This window comes from Papio anubis, unplaced genomic scaffold (assembly GCF_008728515.1).
Source record: "Papio anubis isolate 15944 unplaced genomic scaffold, Panubis1.0 scaffold212, whole genome shotgun sequence".
NCBI classification, from domain to species: domain Eukaryota; kingdom Metazoa; phylum Chordata; class Mammalia; order Primates; family Cercopithecidae; genus Papio; species Papio anubis.
Genome location: NW_022162154.1, coordinates 37,109 through 59,853, shown reverse-complemented (window position 1 = coordinate 59,853; position 22,745 = coordinate 37,109). Strand labels below are relative to the sequence as shown.

The following is a 22,745-nucleotide window of genomic DNA, read 5'->3' as shown; positions in this document are numbered from 1 at the left end:
TCCATGGAGTTCATTGCTGGAGGCAGAGGGTTTTGTTCTGTGATTATGATGAAAGAGGAAGTTGGGTGAGAATGGAGGAAAAGATCACAGTAATGACTGTGAGTTTTTAGCACTAATTGACAGGGCCTCCTTCATCTTGACTTGTCCGAATTTACTGCCAAGTGCCTAACATGGGAGGGAGGGAGCTGTGGGACTGAAGGGCATCCCTGTGGGCAAGTAAGGGTATCTCATGCCCAGAAAGAGGAAGAACAAGGTTTCTGTGCCACCCCTTCTTATCCACCGGGCTGGCACCAAGAGATGAACTAAAGAACTGGAGGTTTTTTGTTGTTTTTGTTTTAATTTCTGCACCTCCACACCCATGCTGTGACAGGACCCCTATTAGTTTGTACTGGGCTTGTTTTAGGGTTGTTACATTTAGAGCATGTTTAAAGTGTTATTTTACATAATAACACGTGGCAGGAGTGCACACACACATACACATAAAACAAACCCAAACTGCATATTTTGGAGTGTGCTTATCAAACTGTAACATGCATTAGAATCACTTCCAGGGCTTGTTAAAACGTAACAAGCCAGAGTTTCCAGCCAGTTTCTGATTCCATAGGATTTCTAACAAGCTCCCAAGTGATGCTGGGGTGTGGATATGGCGGATGGGGTGGGGAGAGAGAACTGCAAAAGAATCTTAACTAAAGCAGTTTTAAACAGGTTTGTTTAGTTTATGGGTATGGGCAAAGCAATTTTGAAATCATTTTAGATGTATTACAGGATTGCGCAAATGAGTAAATGTGTGTGAGAGAGAGACAGAGAGAGAGAAAGAGAGAGGGAGAGAGGTAGGTTACTGGGTACCACAGTCCTCACTGTGCAGGAAAAGACATGTAAATAGGGAATGGGGGAAGGCAGGAAAAAATCCTCTGAGGGTATATTGCAATTGGAGGTGGAGGTACTAGTATGAACTAATGAGTTTAGAAGTACGTACATGAGCATATATATAAGCATGTTTATGTGTACATGGATATTATGTATGTATGAATGTGTATACGTATATTTGTATGTGTGTGTAAATAAATGTATATGTATCCGTTTCCTGGCTTTGTCTGAAAGGGTAGAAAACCAAAGTTACCCTAATAGCCATGAGCACACTTAGCGCCCAGGCCATCTTGGACTCTAACATTGTTCCCTACCAGGATAAACCAGGGCTCATCAAAGAAGTGGTACATTCTAGGATTGGGGCAGAATATGTACCAAATGAGCTTGGAACATCTTATGATGCCAGAAAGTTAAAAAGAAAATGTGAGCATGTCACAGGGACACAGGAGTCAGAATGAAAGGGCTCTCATCAGTCAAATCTGGGACAATTTAGCACCAAAAGAGTTAAATACAGTAATGAATTGTAAACTGGAAAAAAAAGGAACGCCTGAGTCCACTCCAATAATAAATGGATAATGAGAGAGAAGGAAGGCTCTTGTTTACTGTAGAAAGCTAAAGGCTGACCGTTAAACATGGCAGGAGTCCTAGAGAGGGAAAATCATTTTAAAACCATGATGACAAAGATTAGATCAGGCAAGAATCAATAGCAGCTAAATCTATGGGGAATTTTGATGAAGGGTAGGACATTTGCATGATCTTTAAGCATTTCCCCATAGCCTGCTTATAAGTTGTAAGGAAGGAAATAAAACAGTGATTATACAGTAGAGAAATCAGACAATACCTTGATCACCTTGATTGAGTGATCAAAATTAACTCACCAATTAAGTGAGGGACAGACAGACACTGTGGGCTTTCAGATGTGATCCCCCGAAAAAACGACACTGTCATCTATGCAGCTTTCTGGGTAAGAAAGCACAACCTCGAACTAATCATGAGGAAACATCAGGTAAACATGAAAAGAGAACAATCTTATTTTAAAAGAGCATGTCAATATTGTAAAAGGCAAAGATAGTGGAAATGTTTCATATTAAAAGCAGCAAAAGAGATGTGACTACTAACCTCAAGACTGAATCCTGCATTGGAGGAAAACAATGCTAGAAAGGACACGACTGGGTCAATTCACAAAACTGAACTGTGGCTATCTAAGAGAATATCCCTATTCTTAGGAAATATATTCAAGTATTTAGGGGTAAGGGGCCATGACATATGCAACTTACCCTCAAATGGCTCAGTGAAGAAAGGCTGTGCATGAGAGAATGAAGGCAAGAGCACACATGCCAATAATAAAGCAAATGGGATAAAATGTTAACAATTGGTCAATTGCTCAATGTTAATGGGGTAAAGAGTATACCGATGTTTTCTGTAGGATTTTAATTTTGCAACTATTTATAAATTTGAAATAATTTCCAAATAAAAATGTTAAATATCATGTTTTTGAATGTTTAATGACATTGAGTTAAATTGTAAATTCAGTTTTTTCAATTTTGTGAAAAATAAAAGTTTTAGATGTATTTTGTACGTGTACTTTTAAAAAGCTAGAAGGAAACAAACCAATATATAAGTAGCTATTATCTCTCGGTTGTGGGATTATGGGTGTTTTGATTCTGTTTTATTGTTTATAATGTTTCATATTTTCCAAAGCTTCTACATGGACAATGTATTCCTTTAATAATGTGAGAAATAATTTCTCAAATGATAGCTTAAGAAAAATTATTTTTGAGAGAGGAAAAAAACTATTCGATAGAGTTTCATGTATGCTTTTGCTGACTGCTGTGCCATTAGTTAATAAAGGCAAAAACAAAACAAAATGAAAAACCCTGGAAAACACCTGAAACATCCAATGATAGGAAAGGTTGTTGGAAAGACTATGTAAATGAAGATATTTCTAAAATATTATAAAATCAAAACAATTTGATTCCCAACCAATTTATGGACCAAGTGCCTAAAAATAGGGGAATGGTTAAATAAATTATAGCATAGCATAGCTCTGAAATAGAAGATTTGTAGAATATTTTCTAATATAGACTGCTCCAGGAACAAAGGGATAGCTTTTGCCTCTTCCTCTGCTACCTTGCAAATATCCTCTCTCTCTATCTATATGTTGAATAAATGAATGCTATTCATGATGTATTTGGGAAAGGACAGGGATGATGGAATTACCAAAGTTTTTTTTTTTATTGTCTCCATTATTCTTTTATGTATTTTCAAATACTCTACCATAAATTTAATAACAGGATTTTTTAATTTAAAAAGTTGCAAAATAGTAGTATGTACCATCCCACAGGGAAAAGATTAGAAGGATACACACACACACACACACACACACACACACACACACACACAGGGTTATCTGTATGGGGTGCTGTGGGTGATTCTTGTTTTTTTTTTTCTTTATTAGTATTTTACCCTGCAGCTCCAGCTCAAAGGATGTATATAATACTAATACTTTTACAACAAGAAATGAAGTTACTTATTTATTTTATTTTTTTATTTTTTTGAGACAGAGTTTCTCTCTTGTTGCCCAGGCTGGAGTGCAATGGCACGATCTTGGCTCATTGCAACCTCCCCCTCCAGGGTTCAAATGAGTCTCCTGCCTCAGCCTCCCAAATAGCTTGGACTATAGGCAAACGCCACCATGCTCAGCTAATTTTGTATTTTTAGTAGGGACAGGGTTTCACCATGTTGCTCAGGCTGGTCTTGAAATCCTGACCTCAGGTGATCCACCCACCTGGGCCTCCCAAAGTGCTGGGATTCTAGGCGTGAGCCACCCTCACCTGGCCAGAAGTTACTTTTTAAAAAAGCATTGGAATTAAAAAATAAATTAAGAAATAAGATACAAGGTGCTTGAACATGGTAAGTATCAAACGAATGTTAAAAAAATTTACTAAGGCTATGTCATGACAAAAGCAGACTTCAAAGAAATACATATAAATGGTACAATAATTAACTTTTTGGAAAAAATCTCCACCCTTGTATTGAAGGTAGTGCTCTAAAATGATATTGTAGTTGCGTCTGAGTGTAGTTATTACTTTAAAAGAGGAAACTGTATGGTAGATTGAATGTTTTACAAGCTTGCATTTTGAACATCTTTCACACATTGAATTGTCTTTCATAAAAGAGCTAGAATAAGAGGTTGAGGTGGGCAGATCACCTGAGGTCAGGAGTTCCAGACTAGGCTGGCGAAACCCTGTCTCTACTAAAAATACAAAACATAGCTGGGTGCAGTGGTATTCACCTGTAATCCCAGTTACTCTGGAGACTGAGGCAAGAGAATCATTTGAACCCAGGAGGCGGAGGTTGTAGTGAGCCGAGATTGCGCCACTGCACTCCAGCCTGGGTGACAGAGCAAGACTGTCTCAAAAAGAAAAATAGAGCTAGAATAAGGGGACCACCATTGAAGCACTTGGGAGCATTTTCAACCTACCTAGAGGGGTAGTCACCCTGTGCTACTTCTCTTTTAATTTCATTACTCAGATAATTGCACTGGGCAGCATATTCTAGGGAGGCAATTTTCTGGCAAAATAATTAAAAGAAGTAAGAGCCATTTAGTACTTTCCCTAGAAAGTTATCTTTTGGGAGATGGGAGAGGCCCTTGATTATTTTTAAAGAGGAACACACACACACACAAACACATACACACACACTTAAAAAGCCATAGACTATCTTAAGAATATACAAGAAACTGGTAACAGGGGTTTCTTCTAAGGGAGGGGGACTTGGGGACTTAGGGAACACGGTTGGGAGGAAAACTTGTTTTTTTCCGTATACATTTTCATGCTGTCCAACTTTAAAAAAAGTGATATGCATATAGTATATGTTCAAAATATTTATTAATTAAAAACAATTCTTTTAAAAAATCTGTTGTTCATGGAACAGCTGTGAAAATAACTAGATTGGAGGAAAGCAAAATGTGTTTTCATATGAAAATATGCTTGCCTTTAAACTGATTAGTTTCCATCACAGTCAGATTTGTAAGTGACTCAAGCCAGGACTTTCCAACATTTGTCTGCCCCACCCACATGTCTATGCTTCTGTCTACTCTGCTGTGTTCTTTGTTTATAGATAGACAGCTCTTGAGCTACCATTACTGGGGAGTTACTTTTGTTTCTCTAACAGCAGGGATGGATTTGGGCTAACTCCTTCCACTGGTTCTTCAGGGCTCCTTGTACCCAGGGAGGTGGCTGGCTGGAATGCGAATAACTACCATTGCCCACCTACACCAGGAAGTGAAAACTGGACCCAAAGGACCCACAGTCTTCACCTCATTAGCATCGTGCTCACATCGTGTCTCTCCCAGTAAGTAACAGGTTCCGGTGAGACAGAAACAATCTAACTGATTGGATACCTCAAATCTGTGCAGAAGCCAGACAGCCCGCCTATCGTAGCAATGTGTTTGAGAGGGTGGGCTATTCTGAAACATTCCATCTTTATATTGACATCCACATAGCCACTCTGCAGTGAAAGGTATATCCAAGCACCCAGCTTCCCATGCCAGAAGCAAGGAGACTGTTCCATTTCCATTTTCACTCTCCACCATGTCTACTTGACTTTAGAAATAGCTTTCAAATTTTGCCACCCAGTTTCTCCACCTTTGCTGACAATGACATATAATCAGACCCTCAGAATCTATTGCTACTTCTAGTTAGTCCCCTGCGACTTTTCTTCCCATTATCTCCATCTCCAGCATGCTTTCAAAAACACAAATCTGATCATTTCACTCCACGACAGGTCACAACTTCCTTTGGGCTGTACAAACACACCAGGTCCTTTGTCATCTCCTTTCAGTCTTCTTTCCAGTTTTCCTGCCTGCTCCCATAGAACTTTATTCCTACCCAGATCAGAGACGTTGTCAGTATTTATTTTCCTGCATGCTTCCTCCCTGTGAGCTCCTCCAGGATACAATAGATACCTCATTCCTCTTTTGTGCCCCCGTACTCAGCCTAGTGCCTGGCACATAGAAGGCACCCGATCAGTGTTTGGGTGAATGAAGGAAAATAGACCTTTTGAGTGACATAACATGGCCATGAGTGGTGCTTCTCAGACTTTAATGGACACAAGAATTTCCTGGGGGTCTTGTTGAAATGCAGATTCAGGTTCAGTAGGTCTAGGGTGGAACCTGAGGGTCTACAGTTCTTACAAGTTCCCACGTGAGGTCGATGCTGCTGTTCAGGGAGCCACACTTTGAGTAGTGAGGACCTATAGAACGTTAATAACTTTTTTAGATGGAGGAGCAAGTTGAATCAATTATTTCTCTAAGGATTTGAGGTTTGAGTGAACTTTTGATTTCAAAAAGATCAAAAGAAGTAAAAGATTTTATAAACACACACAAACACACAGTTATACACAGAGTAAGCTACGGAGCTATAGGTTATTCCAGAAATAAATAAGAAAAGGGAGTAAAAGTAAGAGTCGTCTGCCCTTAAATTCTCAATGCCATTATTCTAATTCACCACTTGAATTTATATTAGAATCACCTGGGAAACTTTTTAAGCGGCACATATTCTCCCCCTTTCTCCCCCTCCAATCTGATTTGCTCTTCTAGAGGAATGTGAAACCCTCAGTCCATGGCTTCCCACCACTGAAAACCACAGCTTTGGAGAATGCTTTTGTAATTGATGGCAATGTTTTGTGTCACTCAGCTGTGCTGGGGAAGAAACAAGCTTTTAGCTTCATAGTAATTCCAACCTAAGAACTCTTCTGCAAAAGGCGTTTAGCCAGGGCCCCCACGCATGCTGTTGTTCCCTCTGCCTGGAAACCTCTTCCTCCATTTCTGTCCCAAGTCCTACTCATCCTCCAGATCTTCAAAACTGTCCCTTCATCACACCTTAAACTTGTCTTTCCTGGAAAACACACACACACACACACACACACGAAACATGTAAACAGCTATTTGTTCTCTTCCCTGCTAGACTGTGAGTTCCAAAGAAAAAGCGTGTTATACATTCCATTCCCAGTCCTGAGCACGGAACTTGCTACAGCAGGAGCTCAAATGAGTGAAAAAATTAACTCTTCTTTCCATATTTAACGAAATTCTCTCTTTTACTTATTTTATCCTCCTGTCCAACGTTGGCTGAATATAATTCCTATGAGAGCTGACATTTAGTATGGAGCTAGAACCTGCTTAAATGACAATAGAGTATGTCTTGAGGTTTGCTTGGTCTGAATTGCTTGGGTTGGGGAATCAGACAAAAGCAATGTTTTCACCTCCCCAATGTTAAAAACAAATAATAATCACTGCCTACCAAACAATACGTATCATATATGTAAGATATGAAGCACAGTAACAAAATGAGCAGCTATGAGCCCACCACTCAACAAAAGAACTAGAACATTAGTTGCCTTGTGAAGCTACTTGGTGTTCTTGCCCCTTATCTTCCTGCCTTCCCCTATCAGAGGTAACTACTCCTTTAAATTTATGTTTATTACTCATTTTTTTAAAAAAATAGTTTTTCTATATCATGATTTATTTATGCATTCCTTGTCAGTGAACGTTTAGACTTTTTCTGTTTTTCTGCTCTTAGGAACAATGCTGACATGAACAGTCTTTGCGTGTCTCTAAGAGCATTTATGAATTTACCTATAAAATATGCCAAAGGGTAGAATTGCTAGATATACGTCGGTGCAGGTTGAGAAGATGATGCCAAGTTATTGACACTATTTTTTTTTGTAGTCAAGGTGCCAATTTACTTTCCTTTCCACCAGCAGTGGTTAAGAGTTCCTAATGACCCATATCCTTGCCAACACATTTGTCTTACTAGAACACAAGCAATGGAATCTCAAGCTGCAGCACTTTGGAGCCAGAAGGCAGAGCTCCTGCCTGGATAGGTTAATTTACTCCTGACCACCTGACAAGGGACTGGTCCCCTGAGCCTTACATGTTGTTGAGTCCTGAAACTGCAGACACGGCACTAAACTTAGAAGAGACCAGGGTCCCAACTAAGCTTCCCCCATGGATACACAGTCAACATAGAAGGCAATCAATCATAGAATGTGACACCTGGAAGGGACCCTAAAGCCAAATCCTTCATTCCACATTTATTGAGACTGAGGCCCAGAAAGGTTAAATTACTTGACAAAATCTAAGAGCTAATTACTACAGGAATCTTTCTCCTGGGCACTTGATTCTTAATCCAGAGAGGGTTTTTTTTTTTTTTTGTAATTGAAGATGGTATAATATGATCCATTACATTAACAATGACTCTGTAAATATTCAAATAACTGACCAGTTTATTTTATTTATTTATTTATTTATTTTGCGATGGAGTCTCACTCTGTCGCCTAGGCTGGAGTGCAGTGGTGCGATCTTGGCTCACTACAACCTCTGCCTCCCAGGTTCAAGTGATTTCCCTGCCTCAGCCTGCTGAGTAGCTGGGACTACAGGCGCAGGCCACCACACCTGGGTTACTTTTTTTTTTTCTTGTATTTTAGTACAGACAGGGCTTCACCCTGTTGACCAGGATGGTCTCAATCTCATGACCTCGTGATCTGCCCACCTCAGCCTCCCAAAGTTCTGGGATTACAGGCATGAGCCACTGTGCCCAGCTGACCAGTTTATTTAAAAAGAAAATACTTGTTTAACTTAAGTGATGTAAATTTGATAACTTTCATTTCTTTGGTTATAAACAGGGGTGATATTATTCGATGGGATAAATAAATCACAATTACAGCTTCAATATACAAATTTAACTATACTAAGAGATACTGGTCTCCTGGGGGAAAAACAGTCCCCAATTATCTGATTGATCATTCTTGTCCTTGGATCATTCCCCATAACCACCAGGCAAAGACTAGGCACTTCCTTAAAAAGCCATTTTTGTGAGTAAGGAAAACTTTAAATTCATTTAGTTTAAAATCATCTTCCCCTTAGGAGCACTCATAATTAGGCTATACTAAGATTCTGGGAATGACCTATGGAGATTATTGCAAAATAGCTTCAGTGACTTGATGGTTTCTAATCCACATGTGAATGTGGGAAAATGCTGAAAAGAGAGCAATCTGCAGCAGAGGTACTTAGCGCTCTTTGGAGTGTGCATAATAACCGTGTGTGGTATAAGTCCAGGGCAGAGGCATGTGTCTCCATCCATCTGACAGTGAATGTGGAGCTGGGGAGGCGAAGGAGTCCCTCCTAACAGGGTGGGTGTTGGTGTGAACAAAGGGGGCTTTCGAAGCCTGTAGTGGAAATTTTCCTTCTGGAGCTGTGTCCTTCAGGAATTCTCTTCCTCCCTATCCCTTCCCATCTGCCTGGTCCTCTCTACACCAAGTCGCCTTTTACCATTTAAACATATCTTTTGGTTTAACAACGTCTGCAGGCAGATGCTAAAAGCTTTCTGTGAGGCAGCCCTTTTTTAATGTCAGGATGAAACTCAGGAGCTGTTTATTACTCTGGGGTAGGGGGCTTGGAGGGAAAGAACACCAAGCAATTTTGTGCAGGAATGCTGACCAAACAGTACTGAGGTACTTCTGGTTCCAGTTTTCCTCCGAGCAGTCATTTTAATCAGCACTTCCCCTTTTAATGAGCTGGTAGTGCCATTACATAATCACCCAGCTCACTGGATTAATGATGAAAAGAGGAACTGATTTTTCCAGTTGCATCATTTGAAGTAAACGTTAACTTTCTTTCTGAGTCCTTAGTTAACCGCATTAGTGTGACAAATATGTCTTTGTCTAGCATAAGTAATTAGAATTTAATCACTTTAACTGCATCTTAATTACCCCAAATGAATTGAAAAGACATTTAATAGCAAAGATTAAATTGCCTTAATGAACGATTTTTGTGACTCCATCAATACTCGAATCGCGTTAGCCACTCCTCTCACGCACTTCAGTCGTAGAAGCTGCAGCGAACGCAGAGGTCACTAGGTGGCGCGCTTCGCTCGTTTGTTTATTTAATTTTCCCCATTGATCCGTTTTAGAAGACAACAGGAAAGAAAGCAAAAAGCATATAGTTTATTGCGTTCCTTCGATAACCTCTCTTTGGGACTATGAGATCATCACCAGATGTGAAAACGAAAGCAGTGATTTCAGAAACCGTCGATTCTGAGTATCCCACGGCGGCATATGCAAAGGAAGATGAGAAACACATGGAGACTGGAAACACGCAGTGTTTGACAGATATTGCAAGATGCCCTCTAGACAACTGCCAGCCTATATACTGAGTTTTGGTCAATTTATTACTTTTTAGTGCGGAGCCCTAAAATACGAGTTACGGACAAGCTTTGAAATAGCAAGGCAGGCACTGACGTGGAGCCAAGAAGTGTAATTGCTGTCCAAGTGCAGATCAGAATGCCAATGCCTGAAGGTATGGGAAGATCTGGGCCCTTGGGCCCCCTTCCAAGGCAAGGGACAAAATGGACCAGTTCCACCTACAGGCACATCTAATGAGATGGGTCTTGTCCATCAATAATTGTTAAGTGAACAAATGGATGGGGAGACTGGGATTCCACATCTACCTCTGGCACTTCCTTGCATTTTCTGGCTGCTTCTTCAAAAAAAGAATAATAAAAAATCTCTTTTACAAGTCTTGAGTATAAAAGAAACAAGTTTTCTTAAGTGACTCTCTTTGAGAGTCCGAAATGAAAGACGCACTTTCTCTATTTTCAAGAGCTTTATTATGTAGAGACTTTCGAATCAGTTATTTCCACATTCTTGCTCCACTAACCTGGTGCATCTGTCCTGGCAACAGAAGCATGGGATGGAGGATAAAAGGTTCTGGGCTTTGAACTGGGAAAGCTGAGCTCAGGGCATCACTGTTTTTCAGAGGTGTTATCACAAGTAAATTATTTAGCTTCACTGGAGAGACCAACAGGGGAAAAAAGTGGTAACTACCACATAGACTAATGGTTCCCAAACTTGGCTGCATACCAAAATCGCCTGGGAGTTTATAAAAATCCCAAAGCCCATGTCACGTCCTATACCAATTACATACAAATATCTGAAGCTGCAGCCAGGCATCAGTTTTTTAAAGGTCTGTAAGTGATTCCAATGTATAGTAAGATTTGGGAACCACTGGTATAAATGGTGAGTCTTCAATGAGAACATCTATGTTCCTATCACAGTGCCCAACAAATAGAATGTGCACAAAAAACTTAAGCTTCTTCCTTATCAGTTACTATGACAAATGAGATGGGTTGTACTTTAGGGTCTAGTTCTGTCCAGCTGTTGTCTTATTAAATTGCCTCATCTAAAAGAGAAGAATATTTCTTTTTTTTCTTCAACTTTTATTTTGAGTTCCAAGGTACATGCACAGGATGTGCAGGTTTGTTACATAGATAAACATGTGCCATGGTGGTTTACTGCACAGATCAACCCATCATCTTGGTACTAAGCCCAGCATCCATTAGCTATTAAGAGAAGAAAATTTCTGGAAGTTAATTTGTTCCAATTTTATGACACTGTAATATCTCTTGGAAGAGACAAATGTGGATGCTTCTATAGCAAGACCCTGTGATAAATAATTTTTATGTTTGTATCAAAATAATCAGACTGTCTTGTGATTGGTCTAGTTGCCTAGCCCAATCTTATTATCTCAGGAGGAAATTAAGCTTCATTAGTATTAACATACTTATGCTAAAATAAGAACCTATACAAACCTATTGATAGAAGGTAGGATATGATTGTGCACTAAATCCATTCACACAGGAAATACTTTTTTTTCCTTTTACTGGACTCTATGAGACTGACATTTTTCATGTAGAAATAATGTGGCTTGCTTCTCCCAAAGATGCTTATCCATCTTATTTAAATAGAGACACAATGAGAATATTATTTAATAAATATTTGTTAAATGTTTTCTCCAGCATTATAAGAAATGCACCCTCTAACAACCACAACTTCAGTAACACCTTCCTTCTGTTGCTACCTTAGGTTGGGGGCCATTCAATTTTACCAAGAGTGTGGAAATTCTGCTGTTTTAATGGGGACTGAAATGAAACTAGTCATTTTTCATTCAACCCATCAAGACTCCTAGATTGATTTAAAATATTAAGTCAGTGTTTAAATATTCCAATATATGGACTTTACAAAGAGCACGAGCAATGTCACTTGAGGAACAAGGCCTCAAGCTGAGGAGCAGGATACTGGAGAACCTCCTTCTTAATTACCCACTTTTATTAGACTTGAGGATTTTCTGTCTTACAAGAAAATCAGAAATAAATTTTATTGGTATGCTCTGTAAGAACGATTTCTTCTGATAACTTGGGGTAGCAGCATTTGTTTGATTAGCTGAATTTGCCATGAATGTGGAAATAATGACATCAAAACAGCTCGAGTAACAACCTCCTTAAAGACCTCGTAGATTAGAGATGACTATAGATTTTCCCCAGCGCGGATCAAAGGGACTGAATTGAACGTTTTAGCTTAATGATCCAACCCCTGTCACACCCACAGGGACGCGAATTCCGATTTTATAAGCAGGTGTGCACGTGCCCTCAGATACTCACACAAAGCCGCGTGGAGGGACAAAAAGATCAACCACCCGATCGACGAGGATAGGTTTGATCTTTTCGATTACCTCACTGTGCCAGTGTATATTCCTGACTGGGCCCTACGCCATTATAAACTTCGGAACTTTAGCTGTTAATTTTTGTTTTCTTACTATGGCTTCCGAAAGACATTCTATCCGCCTACCAGGGGCAAAGAGAAATGGGACCAGGCGACAGGGCGGTGGGACCCTGTCCAGGGTCCTGACGCCGCGTCAGGGCTCCAGGCCAGTCGGCCTCCGAAGGCCCTTTCACCCACCCCACACGAGAGGAAACAAAGACTTCCCAGCTCAAGGCCTCAAGGCTGCCTCCTGACTCGGGCCAGTTTGCAGGGAGAGGAAACAACAAAACAAAGGAACCGCCAATCTGCCGGGTATTATATCCCTCAGCTCCAACCTCCGACTTCGGACCGCCAGGGTCACCTTCTCTACTCTGACTCCGCTTTTCTTAAATGAAAACATGCCAACAAAAGCATACTTTGGATACAAAATCCAAGTACTCATCTTGTTTGGGGAGGTTAGAGCTGGGGTGTACTTCGGGGGATGAAAATTTTGTTTTCATGAATTGGGTAACACCCAGGCATTGTTGGGGACCTCGACATACCCTCTAGATAGCCTTCTCTTCCTCCTTCACACTTTCTTTCTATCAAAATAGTTATTGTTTTGAAATTCACTAGGACAACGACGTTCTAAAAACAAAGACGCAGCAAGCATCCCTTTTCTCTCCGCCGCGGGCTGAACCACTGACGCTCGCGGGGCGCCCGGCCCCGACTGCCCGCAGGGGGCGCGCGCCGCTCCCCTAGCACAGCCCGGCTACCCCAAGAAAGGGAGCCGAATGGAGGGAAGCAGGGAGCGCGGAGGGCTCGAGGCTTGCAGATAAGGAGAGGCACATCCTGGGATTTGAGTCCTCTGCTGCTACAACACAACCGTGCTATTGTTGGCACTGTCCGACCCAAGTGTCGGTTGTAAGCGGAGATGTCGGGGCTGGGTCTCTAGCAACCCCTGTGCCCTGGGTCAGGCGGGTCGCCCAACTACCGGGATCCCTCTCCGGATGCTTCCAAGGCTATAGGGGCTGCACCCCCAGACGGGATAGCCACATACCTCCGAACAGGTAGTGGAGTTTGTCTCTGGCAGGCATCCTAGCTGCGCTGACACCAAGGTCGCCACACAACAGCCATCAGCCCCTCTCAAGCCCCAGAAGTAGGTTTCCCCTGCTTCAGTCGTTGCCACGAGCCCACTTCTTATCTCCAAGGGCACCCCCCTCTCCTCAGCCCGGTTTATGCCCGTTACACTGAGAGAATTACATAGAGGGAACTATGGTCCCACACCCTCGGGGGGACAGACACCGGCCGTGAGACAGGCACCACGCAGAGCCTTCTGGTGACTGTCCGCAAGAGCAAGACCTTTTGGTTTTACAATCTGCTGGTGTGTGTGTGTGTGTGTGAAGATCCCCAGCCGACTACTGGGACGCACTGCCACTTTTCGGCCTGGCAGGCTCTGGGACTCCTTGGTCTCCGCAGCAGGCCATCCCAGGCCTTCGGAGGAGGCGCTCCCCGCTAGCGGCGCCCCTCGCCCCGGGCTCCTAGGCGGACACGGTCGGTCGCGCCCTGCCGGCCCTTTGTTCGCGCCGCAGCGGGCTGGGAGCAGCTGCGCGGCACCAGACCCGCAGGGCCAAGACGCGAAGCGTGAGGAAATCGCTGCGCTTGACGCCTTCTCCCCCAACTCTTGGGCCCAGAAACCCTTCCAGCTCCTGCGTCCCACATGCCCAGTCCTGGCTTCTCTCCCGGCCCAGTAGTCTTCAAGGATTGAAGGGCGCTGCCTAGGGCCCCGCACTCCTGCCTGGCTCCCAAGGCCCAGAAAAGCGGGGGGACATTTGAAATGTCACCCCTGGGATAAATATTAACAAAAAAGCAAATGGACTTGTGCGGGGGCCAGTTATCAATCAACCAGGCCGCAAGGCCACTCAGGGCAAACACAGCCCAGGTTGGGCTGGGCGAGACTTTCTCATGGCCGCCTCCCGACCGAACCCCTCCCCCCTGGCTCAGGTCCTCCTTCAGGTCTTTCTGGGGCAAACACCGGACGGGAAGGGGGCGCAGTCCGGGTGCTGGAGGCCCCGCCAACGCCCCCGCGGGGTTTGGAGGTTTCCTCCCCTCCAAGTCGGACAGGATCGGAGTGCCCAACACCCACCCCCGCCCGAACCTCGGGCCTGCGCCCGGCCTTCTTCTGGGTCCGCGGTGCTGCGCTTGCTGGTGGTTGTGTGTCGCAGTCTCTTTCTGAGCCGGCAGCCCCCGCCGTGTGGCCGAAGCTCTCTGGAATCTTTAATTGGAAACTAATCTTGCGTCTTGATAGGCGCCCACGTCAGAGGCGCGCCACCCACCCACCCGCCCGCCTCATCCAGGAGGAGACGCGGCGAGAACCCTGTCGCTCTGCTCTTTAATGGGGCAGCAGCAAGTAGTACATGGAGGGAACATATATTGATTTTTAAAAGGTAGTTAATTTGGTGGGAATTTTCTCCTGTCGCCCTTCTTCCACCAGCCGCTGTTATTTCGTGACCGGAAGGCGCCTTCTCAAACACAGCGCCACGAGCAGAGGGTTTTGACCCTCTGCAACAGGCGGCTGGCACCTGGAGGCCAGAGGGGCGTGGAGAAGCCACTGCTCTCCCGCTGCGGAGCGAAGGAACCTGGCTCAGTGAGCCCTGACCTCGCAAGGTGGTTGGAAAGAGACTGGGGGAGGGTCTCTGAGCGCAAAGGCAAGGAAAGCTGCCAGGGGCTCCTCCCCACATGGGAGCTGGTAGTGGGGGGCACGCACTAATGTCCTGTAGGAACGGCCAAGGCACTCTGCAATTCGTTTTAAGGTTCTTGCACTCGGCCCGCTAGAGATCATTTGGAAAGTTCAGAAAATAACCCCACTCTTTTTACAATATGGAAATGTTAATGAGAAGGCTCGTTCTTCAGTAACTTAAAAATAGATTGTGAAGAGACTGTTTCTGGTTCCTTGCAGGAGGCCCTCCTGGACCAACACAGCGCCCTCAATCCTAGCCCTTTCCACCATCACTTTTAAGTTAAGGAAACAAAAATGTAATAGACATGCTTCCTCAGGGTCTCAGGACACAGTGGGCTGGGTGTTTGGTGCCAAATGTCTGCCCTGCTGGAGTCTCCAATGTTTCACTTTTTCGAGGAAAAGGTCATGGGTCTGGGGCCGAGGGCTGCATGGTTCTCCACAGGTTGCTGGGTGCCCAGGCAGGCGCTCCTTCGATAGCCTCCTGGGTGCCACGAACACCTGCCAGGCACTAGGTTTGCGCCTCCAGCGTGCGGGTCCCAGCCCTCAGGCTCCCTCCCCCTCCACAGTGCCGTCCCCTGAGCTCGGCTCTGTAGCTCTCCACGCTTGGAGGTCAGAGGGCGCTCCTGCGGCCAGGTTTCCATGGCTCAGAGGTCGTCTCTGAACAGAACGTGTCCGTCTGTCCTTCCAGGGGGCGACAGCAGGCAGTGGGGGGAGGAGGGACATTGAAGTCCAGAGCAAGAGCCTCCAGGGGGCGGGGGTGGGGGATGGGGACCGAGTTTTCCTGGAGGGGTAGCCTTCTCCATTTCTATCTTCTTCTCACATTCCCTTGCCCCACTCGTTGGCTTCAGCGGGCACTGCCTGGGTAAGAGGCCCTGAAGCCCGGCTCTGGGGTGGTGTGGGTGTGTGAAAAGGCACTACCTTGGGCTCTGGAGAGACGAAGCTGTCAAGGCGAGGAGCAGCCCCTTCGCCCACTCCCTCCGGAACCTCAGCTGCTTGCGGACAGCCCACGGGTGGATATATGGAGATATTTCACTCTCTAGCACAAGGGCTAGAGAGTGGAAACCCAGGAGCCTGCGATTCGCTGGGGCGCCCAGCAGGAACCTGCATGAGGACTTTGCCTGGGGCGAACGAAGGCAGGGCTGGGCTGGAAAACCTGGCAGGGCAGAGTCTCAGCCAGCGCGGCGCTTTGGGACCGGAGGCCTGGAGGGCCCAAACCCAAAGAACGCTTTGGGTCGCTTCGGGGCACGAATCACAGGCCGGTCGGCACCTGCCACCCCCTAGCTTCTCATTGGCAGGCACGAGTTGGGGGAGGGGGCTTTGGCCTCACGCTTTGATTTTAGACTGTGAAACGGCTCAGTGCCCCCGGCTCAGAGCGGATTGACTGTCTCTCGTTCTCCAGGGACGAATTAATGGAGAACGATCAGTTAATTAACAAACCCTCATTCCGGCTTTTACCTTTTCTCTTCGCCAAGGCTCAGGCCCCGGCGCCGGGCTGAGAAGGAGGTGGGGGTTAGGGAGTTGGGGCGGGGGGAAGGGGGCATGAACCAGGAGTCAATCAACTTGGCAACCGCCGCCCGGATCTCATCAAACCCTAGCCACCCTCCGCTGTCCTTAGCTCTACCTCCCCTCATGTTCTCCGCCCTCAAGGGTCGCCGAATCCTCCTGAAATCCCCGGTGGGGTTCGGGCTGGGCTCAGCCGTCTTCTCCGCCTATCCGCGGTCTAGGGGAGCCAGGCGCGGTGTCTGCGCGGCGCCAAGGAGACCTTCCCGCTGAACTCAGAAACACCCGGGGTTTGGGGTTTTGGGCAGGAGACCTCTGCTCGCAGACTTGGGGGTCATTTACACACTCCCACCCCCAAATCCCCCTCCCGCACGGGGATTCAGACTAAAATCGCGAAGAGGAATCAAAAAACAAAATGCAAAGTCCTCAGGGAGTCGGCAGCGAAGGCGGTCCCCGGACTTGGCTATTGCTTTGCAACTCTCACTGGGACCTTGGGACGGTCAGCCTCCCTCTCCTTTCCACAGCCAATTCCATGCGCAGAGAGCGTCCTAACCCTTACACCTCGTCTGTGCTACATACCCATCGCCCAGTGGCTTTGAAACTTTTTGCCCATACTCTTAGATTGAGATCACTCCAGCCAGCGCCAAAAGAATGAGCGCGGGAGGGGATCACAGCAGCCAGTTCAGCTAAACCTCAACGCAGCTCCGGCACGCTCCAGCCCAGCGCCTGGGATGTGTCAGAGGTACCTGCGAGGAACATTTGCGTGCGATTCCACGCACGCGTTGCCTCCCTCTTCCCAAACCCGGATCGCTGAACTGAGAGGTGGCGCAGAGTGTCTCACCAGGTGCGGGGATTTCTCTCCGCCTCAGGCCGTACGAGCTTCCCTCGCTGTACCTGAGCGCAAATGCGCCTCTTCAGTCGCCGAGGGCCCGCCGCTTAGCTCTCGGAGCCTTCCACAGCCCAACACACTGAGCCCTAGAGTAGGAAATTTGCTCCCACAGCCCTGTGCTGGCCCTTCCAGGCACAGGGAGTACCCCTTCTGGGGGTAGGGGTGGGAGGAATGAAGCGCACCCAGCCCTCTCTCCTACCCTCCCTCCTTTGGTCCCTTCGGCTTTCGTGTACCTTATCTCCCGCGCGCCCAGCTCCTCAGCCGGCTCACCTGCTAAGCGGAGCGCGGACATGCGCTGGAACTCCGGCTCCTGCAGCCACTTCCACATCCTCCGGAAGGTCTCCCGGCCGGATTTGAGTTTGCTCCAGGGTTTGGGGTTGCGCAGCAGGTCCGAGAGGGTCCCCTGGGAGCGGCAGAGCACCCTCTGCGCGAAGATGGCCTGTGGGATGCTGTAGCGCTTGAGCTCGGTGGTGATACGCTGCGCCACCTCTTTGGTATTGATCTCTTCCATCTGCCCTGAATTACTTCCATTGCTGACCTGCGCGCCGGTCACCGAAGGGTTGGGCTCCCGGGCTGTGCCCAGGAGCTGCCCGTGGCCCTGGGTGTTCAGGTGGGCGTGGGGATGGTGCGGAGGAAGGCCGTTGATGGGCACCATGCCGGCCGAGGTGGGCGTGAGGTGCTGCTCCCCGTGGCGGCCGAGCATGGCCGGGTGGTGGGCTTCGAAGCCGTTGGGGGTGAGCATCTTGTCGGTGGGCATGGCGGCCCCCGGGTGGGCATAGTGGGGGAGCCCTTGCTGGGAGTTGTGGATGCCGCCCAGACCGGAGCTGGAGAGGGGCGAGAGGCTCTGGCCCATGCCGGCCACGTCCTTGTGGTAGGGGGTATAGAGGTTATTCATGGAGGCCAGCCCGCGCTCATCCCTCATGAGCGTGAAGCTACCGCTCACGTTGCCCGCCAGGCGCTGGTGGTGGTGCGGGTGGTGGTGGTGATGGTGGTGGTGGTGATGGTGGGGGAACTTGTCCGATACTGTGGAGATGGGCGGCAGCGGTTGCAGAGGGGTCAAGGTGGTGTAGGTGGTGGGCATGCTCATACCTGGGGGAGTCTCGCAGGCCATGGTCATGGTGGGGTGCAGGGGACCGGCCAGGCTGTGCTCGGGGGCCCGGTGGTGGTGGTGGTAATCGCTGCCGCCGCTGCCGCCGTCCAGCAGGGACGCCATGCCCATGGAGCGCGGGTGCGCGGGGGGGCAGGTGGCTGCCGCGGTGCGCCACGGAGCTGCGCGCGTGGGGGCTGCCGCCCAGCAGGTCAGCAGGGGCGGGCACCGGCTCATGGCTCACCCCGTGCAGCTCGCCGATCGCTTCCATGGTCAGCTGCGCGTTCATCGTGATCCGGGCGAGCAGGCGGCGGACACAACATCGATGTGGCCAGGCAGAGGCGGCGAGGGGCGCACGGAGTCCGGTCTTCACATCGGCTGCTGGCGACTGTTGCCTTCCTTCCTCTCACTGTGGGGCTCTGTCTCTGTCTCTCTCTCTCCGTGTGTGTGTGTCTGTGTGTGCGCGCGCGTGTGTGTGTGTCTCCTTCCCTCTTACCCCCCACCTTCCCCTCTGCGTCCTCGGCTTTTTTTTTTTTTTTAATATTAATTTCCAAAAAGGATCCGCGCCGTTGGGAGAGCGCAGTGCTCCAGCCCGCCCGCCCCGGCCACCTCTCGCCCCTCTCTTTCTTAAAATTCTGAGGCCCCCGGCTCCCCTGCCGCGGCCCGCGCGCCTGCCGCGGCTGCTGCCTGCCAGCGCCGCTGGCCAGCTTGAGCCATGGCTCTGTTACTGTTGCAGACTCTGTGGCCGCGGTTCGGTAGCCGCCGCTGCAGCCGCCGCCGCGGCCCGCCCTCACGCCCGCCAGGCGCAGCGCGCATGCGCAAGGCCAGGCCCCGCCCCCTCAGTCCCCGCAAGCCCAGCCCTTGACATCCCGTACAAATGAAGGAGGGGGGCGCAGCGCCTTCCCAGCGGCGCCGGATGGCCAGGGAGCTGCGCGCACGTTCGAAAGATTGGCGCAGAGCGCGACCTGGGGCCGCCGCTGCAATCCCAGGAGACTCGCGCCTGGCTGGCTCGCCTCCCTTGCTTGGGTGGGCTCTCTCCTCCCAGCCCCGGGACGCTCCTGTCCGGCTCCTAGCGGCTGGTGTGCTATGCTTGGGGAGACATCGCCCCTCTCTCTCCAGTTGCTGCTTCCCGGTGCAGGTCGCCCTGGGAGCTGGGGACTGTGTTATCACCCCGTCGGCTCTGGCCCACTAAGCTTTATTTCCCGGGGGGCTGCTGGGAGTGCGTTTTCCCACCCCTGAATACACGGCCTATTGGGAGGGGTGGGGCTTGGGGTGGGGTGGGGTGCAAATTGCTTAAAGAGCTGGGTACGTTTGGCGGCCGTTGACCCAGCACCCTTCGTTCTCCCAGATACATATTTGCCCACCCTTTCTCATCCATGCCCTGGGGAGAGGAGCACTCAGTGCCTAGAGTCCCAGTTAGGACCATACCTCACTGTCCCCCGCCGCCTGGCTCCTTCTCCAGCTCAGCTCATAATTAAGGCTGTGCGTCCGCTTCGCCAATGACTCGGCCTGTGGAGGGGGGCGAGGGAGAGCTGAGGGAGTGCCCTGGTGGGTACTCGTGTTAACTTCCGGGTGCTGGTGGGGCAGTGGAGGCTCAGGCGGTTCCTCCGGTTACTCCCAAGGCCCTCCTCCTAAAGCACCCAGAGGCGGTTGCTTTCCAGAAGTACTGACGCAGGCAGGGTGGACGCCGGCGCGCGGGTCTCCGCTTGGCTCGTAGGGACGCCCTTTTCCCGGCGTCCCCGAGAGAAGCCTCCAGATTTGAAAATCAATTCAGCTTCGGGAGTAATTTCGCCCTTCCCACAGTCACACTCCAATCCGGAATCGAACCTGGTCTTTGGGCCTGGTGGGGACGCTTGCGTAGGCCTCCAGTTTGAGACGTACACCCGGCCGCCACATGCCGCGGCTTTCTTTCATTTACAAAAGAAAGAAAAAAAAAATCCGCAACAAAAGGCAGAGCCGTGTCCGCTTAGGTGCTTTCATCCCTCGGAGAAAGGACAGATGTGCCCATTGTCCAGCCCGTGGCAGTTATGGCCGGGTCAGCGCCGAGCCTCAGCCCCAGGCAAGCGGTGGTTACAATGAGAATAGCCTCTCAGAGCCGGAGTATCTGGACTCAGATATGGAATAAAGTGTGTGTAGCCTGTGCTGGGCCAGACTCAGACTGTAGGTTTGCTTGCTGGGGCTCCAAATTGCAGCCCACCCGTGGTGTTTCCACTGCAAATGCTCCTAAGCCCTCAGAGAGGCCAAGGCTGTGGCAGTGGTGGTAGTTGGGTTCCCAAGGCAAAAGTTTGGACTGGCCAACCCTTTGGGAAAAGTCCTCACCGGCTCAGGAATGAGTAGGCCTATCTCTTTGCCCAGGTCCTTGCTACCACTAGGGCAACATCCTAATCCAGGTAGGTCAAGTTCAGTGGATACAGTCAACATGACTTCCTTGAAAGCGCCATGTCTTGGGACTGGTTAATCTGGCTAGTTTTATCACCAGAGACACTCCCATCCTGTCCAAACTGCATATGGAGGCCCTGCAAATAATTCAACTCAATGGATTTCATGTCTACTTGCATAAAGAACATTTTGGAATTTAGGAACTCCCACAGAAGAAAATATATTTTGGGTAAAATACACCGATGTAAAGAAACTCAGAAAACACAATTAACTCTTTAAACTTGTATCTATATCTACCTATTCATACATGCGTACACACAAGCACAAAACATATATTTCCTGCCTAGTAGATTACATTATGTTGGTGGAAAGCTGCATCTTTGGTTTTTAATTGTTTCTATTCTCATTTCCCACAGCATAAGAGACCAAACAATGGGTTAAAGTAGCAGGCAGTCTTTCACCTAAACAGTTGTCTCCCGCCCCCCAATATTTTAATCCCACTGAAATGATTGATTTGCCCTTATGACAACTCTCTTCCCAAAAGGCAGTTTGTTAAAAGAAAGAAAGAAGTAAATACCACCAAGTGCACAAATTGTTCATGGTTTTCTCTTTGTGTAGCTAATTAGGAACTTGATCTTGGAAACCCTCCTTTACATGAGGCACTCAGCTGAGCCTCTGGAGTCCACCTGAAGAAGGCTGGCATCAGGTGAGCTCAACTTTCCCCCTCCCCCAAGGGCATTTATGAAAGGGGGGCTGGCTCTGTGTTGGTCCCTAAAGAAGGAGCCAAGGAAAAGACCTGAAGAAGCACCATATGTGTTGGGCTTGCTCAGTAATTTTTGATTTTTTTCTAAAACATTAAAAAAATTGTATGTGCAGGATTTGCTTTGGTTTGCAAATCTCCCTAATCTTTCTTGGCTATTCACACCGTTTATCTAACCATTGTTCTTCCCTAATTGACTGAGTTACAGTGGTTTCTCAGTCAGAAACAACACATTACTGTATTCTTATTTGACCTCTCAAAAGTTTTCTTCTTACCAAGAATGTGATGGGTAGGAAGAATGCTCTTCTTAGGCCTAGTTAAGGTGAGTTTGTATGTATGGAGGGAGGAGGGGCACCAGAGAGATTGTTAACTGCTGGAAGGCTGGGACTTCCTTTTGTCATTTTGTCCCTTTCCTTCTTTCCCCCTTCCGGTGACCAGAACAAAGCCTGGCACCCATTAGGTACACCACGGGGATTGAAGGAATTAGAGCCCACAGAGGAGTCCCTGGAAACTTGGTAGGTGTAGGTCAATGTGTGTGATTGAGGGGGGGAACTTGTTTTTAGCTGCTTAGATTTTGAGTAGCTGCAGGAAATTTAAAGAAAAAATAGTGTCAACCACTAGCAGAAAATTACATACATGTATATATGTAAGAAAAAAGGAAATAAGACTATGACTGGATGCTTGTTGCTGACAATATTTTCAGCGTGAAAACAAGGAATTGAGGATGTTTATTTTGTAAACGTCAGGAGGAGAACCTGGGATATGGGATGGACAGGGGCAATCCTTCTTATGCTGGGTAGGCTAGAGCTTACCAGGCAGCCCTATCAGGTTTAGCAAAGAAAAAGTGCAAAGAGAATAAAACCATTCCTCCAAATGCTGGCCACATGAGCTTCTCTGAAAACCTTCCATCGGTTTCAGAATTAATGCTTTAATTATTTTTGTGAGT

General features: G+C 47.7%; 1 protein-coding gene across 1 annotated transcript in view; it reads right to left on the bottom strand.

The window, feature by feature from the left end:
• Positions 1 to 19,183, bottom strand: part of LOC101009090 (hepatocyte nuclear factor 6) — a 34,868-nt gene extending 15,685 nt beyond the window's left edge. The window contains 2 exon segments of the mRNA XM_003900961.4: positions 17,844 to 18,813; positions 18,815 to 19,183. Coding sequence (XP_003901010.1) covers positions 17,844 to 18,813; positions 18,815 to 18,949 — 1,105 coding nt within the window. The 5' untranslated portion in view covers positions 18,950 to 19,183.
• Positions 19,184 to 22,745: the final 3,562 nt, after the last annotated feature.